Consider the following 18,077-nt stretch of genomic DNA (forward strand, 5'->3'; position numbering starts at 1 on the left):
GGAGGAATGTCGTCACCGCCGGGGACGGAGTCAGTGCGACGTCGGGGAGCGGGCGGGAGGGAGGGCGCGAGCAATGACCTCAGACCTGCTGACCCCGGATGCGCGTAGCTTCGCCACCTGCCCCCTGGGCAAAGTGCAGCGTCACCCCCTGCTTAAATACTCACCGTGACAAACATCATCATAGGCGGTGACGCTTAAGGACGCATGTCAACCCTGCACGGGGAGCTTATGCTCTCAAATGCAGAGTGATCGTTCCGATGCCAGACATTTACATCCATTTTCATTCTTCTTTTGTGGTCCAGCTAGGCAGTACTTAAGAGCACAGCGTTACCGCATAATTGTATAATAAATCTCCACCCCCTACCCTCCTCCCCAGCGTGCTGTACTGCTGGGGATGCTGAAGGGTGGTGACTAATGCAGTTTTCATTCTGGTGCTGAACTGGGAACCCAACCTTACTTGAAGATGTGACTGGGCAGCACTATGAATAGTCACATTTATAGCGAGCAACAATTACTCGATTTAACACGTGTTGCCAGACCTTGTCCTCGTTGCTCAGGGGCTTAATTCTTCCTTTTGATGCAATATTCCTGAGCACCAGACACTGTGCACAGGCGCGGTACCCGGGCGTACACAGGAAGCCAGGTAAAGAGGGGCCAGGGAAGAATGAGATCCTGGCAGGAGAGGGTTAGCAGATGAAGAGAGGAGGACATCAAGACAGGTGGCATTTGTCATTGAAGTGCTAGAAGTGAAGGGAAAAGGGCAGGAGGGGTCTATGGAGCAGTACTGGGGAGGACAGATTCGCAGTGTTTGGATGTGGAAAGAACTAATCAGTGAAACATTTTTTAAAGCCCAGTTTATCTTTGATCTCCTGCAGGTTCTGAAAGGAGAGTTCAAAATTCCATCAAGTACTTCTGACTTCCTGCTACAGAAATGCAATCGCATTGACAATAAGAAGATGCTTTTTTTTTTCCCCTAAGCCTTATCTGCACATAAAGAAACTGGGGGCCGGGCGCGTGGCTCACGCCTGTAATCCCAACACTTTGTGAGGCCGAGGTGGGCAGATCACCTGAGGTCAGGAGTTCGAGACCAGGGTGGCCAACATGGTGAGACCCCATCTCTGCTAAAAATACAAAAATTAGTCGGGTGTGGTTGTGTACACCTGTCATCCCAGCTACTCAGGAGGCTGAGGCAGGAGAATCCCTTGAACCTGGGAGGCGGAGGTTGCAGTGAGCCGAGATCGTGCCACTGCACTCCATCCTGGGCAATGGAGTGAGACTCTGTGAAAGAGAGAGAGAGAGAGAGAGAAAAAAAAAAAAGAAAGAAAAGGAAGGAAAGAAGAAAGAAGGAGAGAGAGAGAAGGCAGGAAGGAAGGAAGGAAAGAAGAAAAGAAAAAAGAAACGAAACTGGGGGCCAGGCGTGGTGGCTCACACATGTAATCCAAGCACTTTGGGAGACTGAGACAGGCAGATTACTTGAGAGCAGGAGTTCTAGACCAGCCTGGCCAACGTGGTCAACCCCGTCTCTACTAAAAATACAAAAATTAGCCTTGCGTGGTTGGGGGCACCTGTAATCCCAGCTACCTGGGAGGTGGAGGTTGCAGTGAGCCGAGACTGCGCCACTGCACCCCAGCCTGGGTGACAGAGTGAGATTGTGTCTTCAAAGAAAGAAACTAAAAACGGGATGGGAGGGAGGATGGGAGGGAGGATGGGAGGGAGGAAGGGAGGGAGGGAGGGGCATAGAGAGGTGGTAGTGTGGTGGGTTTATTTCTTGGCCTTCATCTTTGACTACCTGGGGGTTTGGGATCTCATATCCTTCCTCCTACAGATATTGTGAAGATTAAATGACAGGAGAAGTCCTTAGAGGGGTGCAAGGCACACAGCCTCACTCAAATGGTAATTGTTAATGAGTATTTAAAGATGCCATGTATTGTGAAACTACCATAATGGTAGATAGATATCATTATGCATTTGTCAAAATCCACACAATGTGCACCACCAAGAGCGAACCCTAAGGTAAACTATGGGCACTGAGAGCTAATGATGTGTCCATGTAGGTTTAAGATTGTAACAAGTGTACCACTGTGGTGCAGAGTGACAGTGGGGCACGTGTGGAAACAAGGGATACATGCAGCTCAGTTCTTTCTGCTTACCTTTGCTGTGAACCTAAAGCAGCCCTAAAAATAAAATTTAATGAAAATGAAAGATGCCATGTCTTTTTTTTTTTTTCAATTACTGACACATTACACAGTTGTGCAGCACTTTACAAGATTCAGAAAACCCCACAAGCATGTTATATTATCTCATGCTAGCCTCACAACTTTGAGCTAAACAGGACAGAAGCACAGGCATGGCAGTTTTACAGATGCTGAAACTCAAGGATTTTAGTAGAGAGCATTAGACACTATTGAAAAAATCTAGTCCTCAATTTTCTGATTCAGGATCCTGTGTATGTTTAACAGACTTCTTTCCTCTATTTAATACCCACTATTTAACAAAAACAAACAAACAAGAAAAACCCTACTATTCAGTTTTTAACTTGGTTAGTTGTTTTGCACATAAGCATTAAGTCACAGGATCTACTTGTTAGTTTCTAATATCACTTGAAATTGGCACAAGTCCCTGAAATAAGCTGTTAGAATAAATTTCACGATTATTTAAGCAGTATGTGAGCTTATCTCAGAACAGCAGCTGTCCTGTGGTGTCAACATGAGGTGGGTGTGGTAAGTGTCAAAGGAGTTACAAGCTGTAACCACTTTTAGATTTCCGCTAATACGTGACAGAACTTACAATAGTGAACTGTTTTGCCCTGCACTTCAGGCATTAGTTTCATAGTTCTAGACATTTAAAAAAGTGTTTTCCTGGTAAGACCTCACTTGACATCACAACTCTGTGGAAAGCCAAGTATGGTTTCCATTTTATTGGAATGGAAATCGAACTGCCTGAGATTAGGGGACTGCCACACAGCTGGAAAACGAGGTAGGCCAGGCCTTGTCTAAGTCTAGAGTTCCATTCAGTGGAAAGTCTGTGAAGTTCTTGACTGCTGCTGTCCAAATATGCCTGCTTCCAGAGAAAAAACTACTGAGGGCTTTAGTTTTACCGGGGTTTGTTAAATTCCGTTTTCAACGTGTGTGTGTGTGTGTGTGTGTATATATATATTTTTGCCTGTAACCCTGGACTCTATTGATGTATCCAGGATCTTTTCCACTCATGAAAGATTAAAAAAAAAGGAAAAAAAAGAAGCCATTTGTCAAACATATTTCAAGAAGAAAAATACACTGAAGTTATCTAAGAACATTTAAAAACATTTTTGCACACTGCTGATCCTGCACACATTGAGCAAGAGTTTTTGTTGTTGTTGTTGTTTTTTGAGACAGAGTTTTGCTCTGTCACTGAGATGCTGGAGTGCAGTGGCGCCATCTTGGCTCACTGCAACCTCCACCTCCCAGGTTCAAGTGATTCTCCTGCCTCAGCCTCCCGAGTAGCTGGGATTACAGGCGCCCACTACCAAGCCCGGCTAATTTTTGTGTTTTTAGCAGAGACGGGGTTTTGCCATGTTGGCCAGGCTGGTCTTGAACTCCTAACCTCAAGTGATCTGCCCACCTCGGCCTCCCAAAAAGTGCTGGGACTACAGGCATGAGCCACTGCACCCAGCTGAGCAAGTTTTAACCACCACAGGTTGGGGCCACTGGACCACTGCTATACTAAAGAGATTTCCTATTTTTGTTCCTGAGAGAAGGTGGCAAGGAGAACCTTGGTAATGGGGCATTTGTAGAGCTGAAGACAGATAAGCTGGCTGCACTTGAAAGACAGCTAGGCCAATGGACTTAGCAAAGAGCAGATGTTTCAGTATCCCAGCTGGGGCAGCAAGATGGGGCTGTGACCACATCCAAGTAAAGAATCAAGGGCAATCCATTCTGCAGGCCCTCTGGTAAATACTGCTCATTGACCCATGGATCCACTGTGAGGAACTGAAAATCAAACAAAACACCCAGTACTTTGGGCAGAAGCTACCATAAGGATCAGATTAAAATGTAGGAAACTTTTAACATCCTTAAAGGTATACAAGAAAACATGGCTCCTGTGAAAAGGAAGCGAATATAAGGAAATTAAGGAAATGAGAGGTAAAGGAAGGTCAGTGAGGTAAATTCCAGAAAATTAGAAGTGCAATAAGAAAATCCATATTAGAAACAGGAAGCACCAGAATGACAGTAAAAATTAAGCCAGTCATGTAGAGATTAAACTTGAAGTTTTCCTAGCATGAAGTCGCTGGATAGATGTATTTCTATACTGAGGTAATGTTCTTTCTGAATTACAGGGATAAATTAAAAAACAGAAGCACCCAGGCAGGAAAACAAAACCTACAAGAGAACAAAAATTAGCCTGGTCTTAGACGTGTCTTCTGCTATAATGCCAGAAAACAACAGAACAGCATCAATGGGCTTTTCAAAGAAAAGTGTGACAAGCATTGTAAGCCTCGTCGACTTTCATGCATGAGTTAAAGAGAAGAAACCGGAAGGGGGGCAGCTGAGGACAGTCACGTAGAGCAGCATCAGCCCAGGTTGCGTCATTCATTAGTTTGCGTTCAAAATGAGTAGGGAATGATCACTAATTCTTTCTACTTACGGCCTCCAAATTCTGAACTCTTTAATTTTGATATGATTTGTCTTTAGCTAGACTGTCTTCAAATAATTTTTTAAAAAAGAAGGGCACAGGGATATGCGTCTTCTGAATCCTCAGACATCCAGAATGTTTGCCCAGCAAGCACCCCCTGCGCCTCCCTGCCTACAAATTCCCCGCCCCCTCACCCCCATCTGTGCCTTTTATAATAACAAATTTATATGTTCCCAGAGCCTGGAACACACTGGATGTTAACACACACCAATGACTGCAAGGGTACAAGTCAAAGGGAACTCTGTGTATGCTATTTTACAGGAGTGTATTTGTCCTTTCTTCTCTTTCGTTAAACTCCTCTTACTATCATTCCCAATGTCCTCATTCCTTCATCTTTTTTTTTTTTTTTCCCCAGGAAATTTAGGAATCTTTCACTAGAAAATAATGTAGATAAAATTACAGGTTGAAATTTTGATTTTATTTCAAAATGATAAATAAACCGAGGCATAGTTCTGACCAGGTACTATGTCTGCAGGGCTTTTGAAATTAAAGAAACAGTCCAGGAGGGCTCCAGTCAGACCCAGAATGACACCAACCACACCTGTGACTGGCAGAGATAACCTCTTTGATCTTCAGGAATTTTTAAAAGTTCTTCATCCTAATTTCTGAGTATCATAAAAAGTAAAAAGTACTTTCATTTTATTTTTCCTTTGAAAATGTTTTTAGTGGCAAACAGGACTACTTGTTTTCCTTACTTCATTTTGATAAGCATAGCAGTTATATGTCAATTTACTTAAAATTAGAGAGGGAGACCCCAGAGACCTGAGTGGCACTTCTCATCCACTGAAGGCCCACATAAATAGGTACTCATGTTCATGTTATCGCGTCTACAAATAGCAATAAAATGATGTCTGTAAATTGGAAGTACAGCAGTAGCAGTTCATACATATTTGATATGCTTTCACACAAGGATTCAGTAAACAACAATAAATATAATTTCCCCTCTTCAAAACAAAAAATGGATTTATACGGAAAAAGGGTTAATTTACTTGGGGTTTATCAGCACACCATTTTTAATGTGCTTTGAAAGAATTAAAAACCATGAAACTGTATTCATTGAATACCGGTCCATAGTTACATTTTTTCTTTTAATCTGGCTTAAATACATACATCATGGCTTTCTATTAAAATCCTTAAATCTAAGGGGATGTGTGGTGGATAAGACTATATTAAAAATTCTTCCTCATTAACAATTTCATTAAATTAAAAAAAAATCTGACATTTCCCTTAAATGTTAAGTTGAAGCCTGATCTACGCTGCTGTGTCCTGTGAAATGAACCTAATTTTCCGAGTCAATAGGAACGCCTGAGTGGCCATTTAGAGTGCTGCATTTTCCTTCCCTCATGATTCCTGCTGGGTCCTCTTCGCTGAGGCTTTTCCCTGAGTCATATATTTACTGGAAAGGCTACCTAGAGGAGGGGAAGAAACAAAACCCAATATAAATGAAACAAGCCTCACTTTATGACAAAAGCCATAAAATTACTTATTAATTAGTCACAAAAGCTTCATACTAGAATTGGTCACTTGTTTAGAATCAAGTAATAAGACTAGATATTAAAAAGTATATATGCAGATATCGATTAAATATAAGCTTAGTCAAAATTCTTTCTGAATGCAGACAGGTTCCTAGAGTGATCTCATTTTAATACATTTACATATTCACTATTTCCACGCTGGTACAGAGCACCAGACAAACCTAAGGTTCTGCCTTGTATAATTCAGTATCTTCATTTGCAACCAAACACAATAGATTGCAAAGAATTATCTGGCCAGAAGTAATTATCTTAGATCATTACTCTGCAGATACAAAGCTGTGGATGGTAATCATTGTAGCAATAACTCATAGATATAAAAGGAAAAAAGGAAATTTATATTTGCAGGTAGAGGACATGAATGAGGATTACTGATTAAAACCAATACCACAGAATAGTTACTAAATTTTGTTCTGGAGTCTGAACAAATAGATCAATGAAAAAACTTAAGAAACCTGAGAAATTCTTGGTGATTATATGTAACAAAGTAATACATAATGAAGTTTGCATTTCAAACCAATGGGGCAAAGAATGAATTATTCAATAACTGTATTATGTCAAATAAGTAATTTTGGAGGCAAAGAAGGAAGGTAGTTTCCCTCCTCACACCATATCCTTCTTCTCTACCCATTTCCAAGTGAACTACAGAATTAAATGTAACTAAGAGAAAGTCAGAGCATAAGAAATAGTGAGTATTTAGGTAATCCTGGGGTAGGGTAAGAGTTTCCTAAGCATACTACCACACTTAATGAACTTGTAAGTCAACAGATAAAAGAATGAACACCAACAGACAACTAGGTAATGAAAAGGTAATATACAAAATAGGAAAAAAAATGGCATAAGTATATGAAAAAATTCAATATTGGGGTAATCAATGAAATGCAAATTAAAACTATCAATTTTTGGTTACCAAATTATTAGGAGGAAGAAGATCAGGAGGAGGTGGGTAGAAATTCTGCTAAAGAAATATTCATAAAAACTTTATAATTTAACAATGCAAAGAACTTAAAAGTCCCAAACTTACAATATGACCAAGTATATAAGGAACTATGCACATAATAGAATATTAGGTATACACAGAAGGATAATAATGTGAAAAAAACAAGATATAAAACTATATAAATAGTATTTTCAAAAAACTAAAAAACACCCCACCAATCATGTATTTGATGCCTCATTTTCTTTCTCTGCAAAATGAGGACAATAATACCTGCCCCTCGAAGTTATTGTGAAGATTAGATGAATACATGTAAAGCAACTGGAATAGTACTTGGCACATAGAAAATGCTTAATAAATGTGAACTATTATTACATTAATGTAAAAAGACAGGAAAACGTTATCCCCAAAACCTAAAAAGTAGTTAATGCTAGAATGGAGGGATTTTAGATGGTTTTTATTTTCTTCATTTTACTTAACAGTACTTTCTAAATTTTCCATAGCAAACATAGTAAGTACGCAAATAAAAACATTCCCGAAACACATACTTTTCAAAGCAGGACATCTAAATAATCAACTCACAACGAAAAATATCAGCCAGGGAATTCAGTAAGAAATTTCAGTCAGGAAGAAACGAAGTACTCTATTTTCTACCATTGTATTCTAGGCACCCATCTTTGATATTGTGAACTGCACAAAGTATTGAGATTAGGTTTTTCAGCCAGGTGCGGTGGCTCACACCTGTAATCCTAGCACTTTGGGAGGCCAAGGGGGGCAGACTGCCTGAGCTCAGTAGTTCGAGACCAGCCTGGGCAACACGGTGAAACCTGGTCTCTACTAAAATACGAAAAAAAATTAGCTGGACATGGCAGCGGTGCACCAGTAGTCCCAGCTACTCAGGAGGCTGAGGCAGGAGAATTGCTTGAACCCAGGAATGGAGGTTGCAGTGAGCCAAGATCATGCCATTGCACTCCAGCCTGGGCGACAGAGCAAGACTCCATCTCAAAAAAAAAAAAAAAGAGATTAGGCTTTTCACCAGAGGGAAAAATGCTCAGATCACTATCTCCTACTTATACACATATAAACTCTGGATGGATTAAAGGTCTAAATAGAAAAAACAAAGTTTTAAAGCTGTTAGAAGAAAATAGAGATGGATATCTTGATGACCTCAGGTTAGAGAAGAATTTCTTAAAAATGACCCTAAATTATGAACCAAATGATGATGAAAATGAATTATGGAAAACTAATAATTTGATTATCTCAAAATTAAAAACTTTGGAATGGCAAGACACATAAAAAGTTGAAACAGAAGATATACTGCAGGTAGACACTTGAAATTTATGCAATAATAAAAGAGCGGTATTCAGAATAAATGAAGAACCTTTAAAAATTAATAAGGAAATGATAATTTAATGGGAGAATGGGCAAATGATTTGGACAGACAATTCACAGAAGAGGAACTCCAAATGGCCAATAAATACGTAAGAAGGGCCTGTAATCCCAGCACTTTGGGAGGCTGAGGTGGGCAGATCACTTGAGGTCAGGAATTCGAGGCCAGCCTGGCCAACATGGTGAAACCCTGTCTCTACTAAAAATATGAAAATTAGCCGGGTGTCATGGTAAGTGTCTGTAATTCCAGCTACTCAGGAGATAGGAGGCAGGAGAATCGCTGGAATCCGGAAGGCAGAGGTTGCGGTGAGCGGAGATTGCGCCATTGCACTCCAGCCTGTGCAACAAGAGTGAAACTCCATCTCAAAAAAAAAAAAAAACAAAAAAAAAGGAAAAGGGCCCCTTGCATCACCAGTCATACAAATACACATGAGAACAACACCATAAGTAGTTCTCATCCATATTTGCAAAAATGAAAATTCTGAAAAAAAAAATCAAGTATTTTCAGGATATAAAGAAATGACCCACACAGTGCTAGTGTGAGTTCTAATTATTTCAGCCAATACAAGGGTAATCTGATGGAATCTAACTAAAATGCACATAAGCAAGCTATGACCTAACGATTTGACCTGTAGATACACAAACCCTAAAGAATCTCTCGCACATGCTCAAGGGGACTTCTACAAGGATGTTCACTATAGCACTGTTTATAACAGCAGAATATTGAATACAACCTAAAACTGGGTAATAAATACATAGAATATTTTGTATTCACAGGGTGGAATACTGCAAAGAAAAACCCCCAAATCTAAAAACAGCAATATATAAAAATTTTAAAACAGATGGGGTCTAGCTTGTTGCCCCGTCTGGAGTGCAGTGCAGTGACTACTCACAGGTGCTATCTTTGCATACTACAGTGTCAGATCTCCTGGGCTCAAGCCATCCTCCTGCCTCAGCCTCCTGAGTGGCTGAGACTGCATGCCCACGTCACCATCCCCGGTTCATAGGACATTCTTATTATATACCATGATATGCCATTTAAATTTAAAAATTCACCAAGGAGAAACATATGGTAAGGAATACATATGGAAGAGTACAAAAAAATGAACCAGAAGGGGCTGGGCGCAGTGGCTCACACCTATAATCCCAGCTACTCGGGAGGCTGAGGCAGGAGAATCACTGGAAGCTAGGAGGTGCAGGTTGCAGTGAGCAGAGATCACACCACTACACTCCAGCCTAGGTGACAGAGGGATACTTTGTCTCAAAAAAAAAAAGGGGGGGGGGAAACTAGGAGACTTAACCTCATAATAATGGATGTTTCTAGGGCTGAGAGGGACATGACAGAGGAAACGATCTTGGTGATGGTACTCAAGGCACTTCTACCACCTCAGTGACAGGTCTTTTATTTAAAAAAAAAAAAAAAAAAAAAAGATTGAGCCAGGCATAGCACGGTGGCTCATGCCTGTGAGCTACTTGGGAGGCTGAGGTGGGAGGATCACTTGAGCCCAGGAGTTCGAGGCTGCAGTGAGCTATGATTGTGCCACTGCACTCCTACCTGGGTGACAGAGTGAGACCCTTCTAAAAGAAAAAAAAAAAAAAAAATGGAAAAACAATGTCAATTCTCTAGAAGGTAAGTTAGTTACTGTTATACTGCTACTTGCCCCTGTTTCTGTTTTTCCCAAAATGTTAAACCCTTTGGTAAGTACAGTACTAGTAGTTTTACTACTGTAGCATTTAAACATGTAATCTACTATATCCGAAAAATGTTCACTATACCTGAATATAAAATATTTGCATGTAAAAAAACAAAAGTACTAGAAATAACAGATGAATGAATTTTTATATAATATAGAGGAATAACATGACATTTATAAAATTTGCTATCATATGAAACCATGCAAAAGTTGGCTAGATCACACTATTAAAACAAATATTCATCTGTATGGCAAACACATATAAGTGAGGTTAAAAGAATAATAAACTGGGCCGGGGGGAGTGGCTCATGCCTGTAATCCCAGTACTGGAAACTGAGGAGGGAGGATCATCTAAGCCCAAGAGTTCAAGACGAGCCTGGGCAACATGGTGAGACTCCGTCACTACAAAAACATTTTAACAATCAGCTGAGTGTGGTGTCACTAGCGTGTGGTCCCAGCTACTCAGGAGACTGAGGTAGGAGTATCGCTTGAGGGTTCAAGGCTGTAGGCAGCTGTAATTGAGCCACTGCCCTCCAGCCTGGGCAACAGTGAGAGCCTGTCAAGAATACTCCAATACAAAAGCACAAAGACATAAATATAAAGAAAGATAGATGAAATCATGTAAAAAAAAAAAAAAGGTAAAGTTCAATGGTAATAATAGGAATTCAAGCAGGTGTAAAAGGAAAAAAGACTATCCCAATGACGTCGGGGTATGGGAAACAATGTCATTGACTCTCCATGATTGTCAACAATCACAATTTGGGAATACTGGCATCACTGTCAAAATGTGTATACTTTTAAACCTATCATTCTTATGAGTGGGCATTTATCCTGATGAAATAACAATATGTGAATATTGTGAATATTCACTAGACAAATATGTGAATATTCATTAGAGTGTTTTATGTAAACAGCGCTCTTTCAACCAGGGTCCATGGGTTCCTGAGCCTACCTGACAGGGCATGTGGCTTGATCTCGGCTCCCTGCAGCCTCCACCTCCTGGGTTCAAGCGATTCTCCTGCCCTCAGCCTCCCGAGCAGGTGGGATTATAGGTGCACACCAGTACACCTGACTAAATTTGCACTTTTAGTAGAGATGGGCTTTCACCATGTTGGCCAGGCTGGTCTCGAACTCCCAACCTCAGGTGATCTGCCCGCCTTGGCATCCCAAAGTGCTAGGATTACAGGTGTGAGCCATGGTGCCCAGCCGCAAGGATAGTTTTGAGAGAGTCAATTTCCAGCTCTTCAACTTCCATATATACTCTTTCTTAAAAATTATATGCCTGTGAATGCCTTTGTGGTCAAGGCTTAGGCTGGTTTTCAGGAATCACTCCACCTATCCTTTCTAACTCCCCTTTCACAATTATTCACCTACTTTACAAAAGAAAGGCGTATCTCCTAACCAGCCAAATCTTACTGTGGTGTATTGCCACGAGGCAAAAAAAAAAAAAAAAAAAAAAAAAAACAGAGAAGAGGAGAAGCAAACAAAATGCTGGTATCTGTGGTAAATGTAAATACCTCTAATTAAAATCCAAATTTTTAGCTTTCATAAAATTACACTGATAGTGGATGATCATTAGAAACAATTTTTGATGATACATCACTGTGATTTTTGGTCATGTAATTAAGAAGGAATCAAAATAATTGAGTGGCACTATTGTAATGTATCTTCTATTCCCAAACTCTTAAAGTATTTCTATTATTTTTAATTTGCCATCATAAAGAATATTGGGGTTTTTCCATTTTTATCAACTATAAAAACAAAAAAATTAGGGAGAGAAAAGGAACAGCTTCATTCATGCAGTGAATAATATTGACCCAAAGATACATGAATGTATAGGGAAAAAATCTCATCTTTCTTATAAATAAAAGTCATTTTCAGTAAGTAAACATAAAAAGTAATTTTTAATTGAAATTTGTAACATTTGTTTTGATCAATTATATATTCTATTAATTGTGAAAACTCAATGTAGAAAACATTTTCATCCTTTGAGATTTAATAAAAAGCTTAAAAATTTAATTTGTAGAAAATAGACAGGGTCTAGCTTGTCGCCCCTGTCATTTTTGTTGCAGATAAGCATGATAAGCTACTCAATAAAATATCTGAAATGTGTAATAAAAGTATATCATCTCAGGGAGAAGTTCAAACAAACAAAATATATCATCTTATGATGAAATTCTATAGAAGTACAACAAAGGAATTTGAGGAGGAAAGGGAAATGATATGTAATTTTTGCCTGTTAAAGAAGAGCTGAGCTGTATATAAATGATGGTGGGTATGAAAAAGCAATAATATTTATACTTCATTTGATACATTTAAGGCTGATTTAAAAGTTTTATTTTAAAATGTCAATATTTACAGACTCCCTCCCCCAAGAAATTACATGCTTTGCAACTACAATGACACCAGATTTAGATATCAACTTTAAAAATGTACAAGGAAATATGTGGACTTCCAATATTGTGGGAAAGAATATGCAAGCACAAGCTGTAAAGACACTTGATATATCAAATATGTGAAAACAGCCAGTCCATTAATAAGACATGATTAAACAATGGTATATTAATACATCAGAATATCCAGAAAAGGATATCAACAAGAATGATCTATATTCACTGACAGTGAGCTCTCCCCATACTATTTTAAAAAGTATTTCTATTATTGTAAACTTATTTTCATAAAGATCACTGGTTTTTGTTTTTTAAAATAAGCAGGCTTTAAAATTCTGGTCAATGATAAATGCTGTAAAAGAATACATCACCATGAGAGCAAAAAGACACCCACCAATCTCTTCCAGCAACTCCAATTTCTCAGATTCCAAGCCATGAGATTAAAATGGAATAAATAAAAAGACAGAGGTAGTTTTTTTTTTTTTTTTTGGTAATTTTCTTTACCAAAAAAAGGGTAGGAAGATTAAGGAATAGAAAAAAACATTAGTTTTCTGAGATTCTCATACTGAATAAACTGTCATATACAAACCAGAGTAATTAACGTAAGCATAAAAATCAGTTTATCACTGTGGTACCACAATCTCTACATACTTTTGTTAAAAATTTCCATTATTTATTTGTCCTCCAAGTTAGAAGAGATAAATTACAGCAAGTGTTTGCTAACCACAGTAACAAAGGGCAGTGATAATTTATTGAGTGATGAGATGTGTCGATGCTGTGTTAAGTGCTTTATCTACATGAAGGTAATCCTTACAATCGTCCTGTGAGGTGTTAGCACCAATTTACCAAAAAGGAAACTGAGGCACAGAGAGGTTGCATAACTTGACAGAGGTCATATAACTAGTAAATGGTTGGGCTGGATTTCAAACTCAAGTGTCTCACTCTAAAACTCATGTTCTTGACCATTCTCCTGCTTTGTCTTTTTATTCCTTCCAAATAAGTTCACCTCTAATCAATAAAACCTACTGTATATCTAAGGCATTGTGTGTGGGGGGATGGGGCGGAGGGAGGTAACAACAAAGACCAAGGACATTCACGGGATTTTCTATCTACTATGATCTCCTTTGGGAGGAAAGAACTATATGCAGCCTAGAGGAAAGGATGGGGGTAGGTATCAGGAGAGGAAAGAGAACTTGACTGAGTGCCTGCTCTGGGTGGTACTTTAATCTTCTTAGCACCCTATGAGATAAACGGTGTTAACACCAATTTTATAGATGACACATCTGGAGCTCAGAGAAACCACATCTCTTGCCTAAGGTCAATACACCATATATGAGAGTAGGGGGGCTGTCCATATCAACATGCTCTCTTGAGAAACTACCAGTGGGCCAAAGACATACTTAGTACTACGGAAAGGAAGAGCTGTGGGGAAATTAACACTACTTACAGGTGAGATACAGTTCACATTTATAACAACATAAATAATTTGGATACACATATCACAGATAAACTAGAAACAGTTATATCATCTGTCATATACTTACTTGGAAGAGTCCAATTTATTGGATAGGATAGATTTTAACCACCTATAAATGCTTTCTTTTGTCTGGTATAAAGTAACGTAATTTTTTCTGGTATAAGTAACATAATTATTGCAATACATTTTTCCTGTAGTAAATTTAAGTTAATACTTTTTTTCCAGTTGCTCAAAAGATTTATAAATATGTACGTTTTTTACTCAGAAGATAATTACAGAAATCATAACTTATTGTCAATGTCATTTCTAGGTATATGCCCAGCATCTATATTTCTCTCTCAATTGAACAATGCTGGCACTGGAAGACTTGGTGGTACCCTGAAGGAATAATAACATCAATGCAATCACCACTACAAACCTTTTCTACGCTCTCACTACATGCAGGCGCTGTTCTAAGTACTTTTACATGGATTTCTCAACATCCCTGTCAGGTATTATTATTACCCCCTTTTTACACATGAGGAAACTGAGGCATATGGAGAATAAGGCAGTCTCTCAGAATCACAAAGCTAGAAATTACACCCATGTAATTGTAAACACTATGCTACACTATTCTCAGCAAAATGAACACCGTGGCTACGCAAGAATTCGTGTTTTTTTTTTTTTTTTCTTTTTCCCTAAATAAAGTGTTTAGAAAGTGTCTGCTCAAGGCTGAAGCTTATGGCCAGATGTGGTGGCTCATATCTATCATTTTAGTATTTTGGGAGGCCAAGGTGGGAGGATCACATGAGGGCAGGAATTCAAGACCAGTCTGGGCAACATAGTGAGACCCCATCTCTATAAATGGGGAGGCTGAGGTGGGTTGGTTTCTAAGTAGCTACCCTGTCTCCACACAGCAGCCATAATGAGATTTTTAAAACAGGATTCAGATAATATCACTCCTTGGCTCAAAACCCTAAAATACTCTCTCATTTCACTTAAAGGGGGAAAAAACCCAACAAAAACAGTCACTACCACTGCTGAAGGCGCTTCATAATCCAGATCTACCTACCCTCTGACTTCACTTCCACCTCCACCACTCACTCAGCCTCCTGCCTGCTCTACTCTGTTTTTTTTTTTTCAAGTTTCTTCTCTCTCTCAGGTTTCCAATCCTGTTCCACTCCTGCCACACTGCCTCAGTGATGCTGTAGGACAACACCCGTTTCCATCTCTGAGTTTACCAGTCGAACACCAAGTTCCCCGGACTGGCCCCTCTGTTTCATTGGATTCTTTGCTTAAATGTTACTTGACCAGAGAGGCTGCCTCCTTAGCCAACCATTCTCTTTCCCTTTTCTTGTTTTGTTATTTCTTCCTAGCATTTGCCACCACATGACATATTATCTCTGTATCTCTTTATTGTCTACCCTCTTCTGAGAAGGATGCAGAGTAAATGAGAGAAGGGGCTTTGCTTGTTCACCGCCGTATCTTCAGTGTTGAGGCCGGTGTCCTGAACTTAGAAAGGGAGGGAGCGGCTGGATAACTATTTGTTGAAAGAATGAATAAATGAAGTAGCTGAGAGGTAACAGTGGAGTTCAGGCTAAGCTTATTTTTTTTTTTACTTTGTGTGTGGCAAATACTCTCCAGGAGGAGAAAACACTGCAGGCAAGACAGCAGCAACAAAAAGCACGGGACTGGAACAAATAATTGAAGACTCTGGTTGCCACTCATGGGTGGTATAAACACCACTTGGAATTTACAAAACACACAGGCCCATGCTTACCCACTGAAGAATGAGCTTTAGGAAATAAAGGTAGAGGATGGGCAACCGTATGTTTTAAAGTTCCCCCAAGTCATTCTGATGTCCAATCCCTGTTAAAAGCATGTATTCAGAGAAAGAATCTCAAAAGGCATGTGGTAAAGTATGCAGTAAATAAAATAACACACATTTGTTTTTTTTAAAACCCACATACCTGACTGGGGACTCAAAAATATTGTTGTTTTTTGTTTCTTTTTGTCTTCATGTAAAAGCACTGCCTAAAAAATGAAATAGACTGGTTTACAAAATTGAAAGGAAGAGCATCTGAAACAGCCTTAAAACCGAAACCATATCCAAGGAGAGCTGAAATAAGGCATGTGGGTGGCAGAATTTTGCAAGTTAACTGAAAAGCGAGACCATATGCAGGAGTTCTGAAACAAGGCCCTGCCATCCGGTGCCCAGCAAGCCTCACCACGCACCACACCCACAGACAGAAAGAGTGCTGCAGGTCAGCCACAGGAAGGAGGGCCCGGGCTGCCAGCATGGCGGCAAGGACCTGGCACAGAGTGAGAGCACTCAGGGAGCATCTCCTGAGTGAACAGATGACAGACACGCCTCCTTCTCGGTTTGAGCTAGGTTTACCTGAACAAATGGACCAGTTGGTTTCAATGGTACAGGTGAGGGGGATCCAAACATACAATCTGATTTAGACATTCCTAAAAAAGAAATTAGCACTTTTTGTCCCTACTTTAAATTGAAAGCTGTAGCCCTGTTTTCAAATTTTCACAGAGAGACTGTCTGTTGGTGTGACAGAAGCTCCACTCAGTATATTGTGTGGACAAAGGAGCAATATATCTGAAGAAACAAGAGAGAGCAGCATAAGTTTTAGACAGGAAGAAGCAACTAATTATTTCTTAACTGCCACCAAGGGAAATTCCCTATATCTATCTCCATGCCTCCACTGTCATTTCACGTTTAAAATATGACTACTAACTTTAATGTGTCAAGACTGCATTCGAAAGGGACCACATTTCCAGATAAGTGCTCTTCCTTATGCTTGATAATCCCCCTGCCACCCAGATTCCCCCCTCTTTTTGAGTTGCTGCTGTCCCCCATAGGCTGCCAAAATCACTGTTCTGTTGTGAGAGCTTCCCTAGTAAACAACTTAAAACTTGCTGCTAGCGAGAAAAAAGAAATTCATCAAAGCTGGGGCAAATTCTCCACTTTGTTGTACCAAAGAGGAAGACTGTAATAATGTTTCAGTCATGAGTAATCAATACAGGCTTCCAGTCATTTTGGGAATAATTCTGGGAATACTATTTAAAACTTATCTATACTATTTACAGTTTCCTTACCCATAAAACTGCAGATATTAACGCATTTAATGAAGCTGTTGTAAAAATTAAATGAAATTATCCATGTAAAGTACTTAAAATAGTGCCTAACTCATCATGAATGCTCAATGAACGTTGGCAACTATTATTGTAATTTCTTTTACATACATTTTCCTCTTAAAACAACACAAGAAAATCACTTTATTCTGGTATATGTCCCATGTGAGCAGCTAAAGCTGTATCTTTCATAAACATTTAAACCCTACTCTAAAAATAATAGATAAAAAATTTTAAATATTTTTCTTTTCATATAAAGCTCCTTTAAAAAAGAATGGGTATAATCTAAAAATCTCCTGTCTCAAAAAAAGATACACTATATTGCTGAATATGATAAAATAAAATAGAAGAGAGGTATTCTTGTTCCAAGAACTATACACATGGAGTATTTTAAGGAAACTGTAAAGCAGCTGACATTTTATGCTGTCCACAAACATATATATACAACTGAGGATAGCGACAGGATTGACTACTTAAATAGAAAAAAATTACTTCCCAAGATTTCTTTTCTATGCTCATCAAATTTCATCACTTGCACAGTTCTGAGAAGTGAGAAGGTAAATTGTTTTGTAAATCATTACTTATTATACACACACAAGGTACCCTTATAGTTAGTAGTCTGCTTAAAAGGTGCCCACAATAGACGTTTCACCCATTTAGCAAAAATGGCCAATTTCTATTTAACAACTCAAAGCGGCCAGATTTGGGGATGGTGTTGTACTAATGATGGCTAATAGATATTTTCTTCATCATAAGAATAATCATGCTCACTTGTAGAAAATCAAAATGACAAAATCTACAGAAAGAAATCTTCCATAATTCCCCTCTGCAGATATACCCACTGCTAACTATGCAGCCTAT

The 18,077-nt window shown here is 39.1% G+C and overlaps 1 protein-coding gene across 12 annotated transcripts in view; it reads right to left on the reverse strand.

Moving 5' to 3' along the window:
- Nucleotides 1-5,067: 5,067 nt before the first annotated feature.
- Nucleotides 5,068-18,077, reverse strand: part of TUT7 (terminal uridylyl transferase 7) — a 65,521-nt gene continuing 52,511 nt past the window's right edge. For 6 of the 12 annotated variants that reach the window (XM_045373016.2, XM_005582071.4, XM_015437345.3 and 3 more), the window contains 3 exons: nt 16,468-16,541; nt 16,040-16,103; nt 5,068-6,080 (listed from right to left, as the gene is read on the reverse strand). In XM_045373016.2, the coding sequence (XP_045228951.2) occupies nt 6,013-6,080; nt 16,040-16,103; nt 16,468-16,541 (206 nt within the window). In that variant the 3' untranslated portion in view covers nt 5,068-6,012. The remainder of the gene's footprint in view (nt 6,081-16,039; nt 16,104-16,467; nt 16,542-18,077) is intronic. The other 6 variants (XR_012424832.1, XR_012424831.1, XM_005582075.4 and 3 more) reach the window with 2 other exon arrangements.

The sequence above is a fragment of the Macaca fascicularis genome, chromosome 15 (genome assembly GCF_037993035.2).
Source record: "Macaca fascicularis isolate 582-1 chromosome 15, T2T-MFA8v1.1".
NCBI lineage: Eukaryota > Metazoa > Chordata > Mammalia > Primates > Cercopithecidae > Macaca > Macaca fascicularis.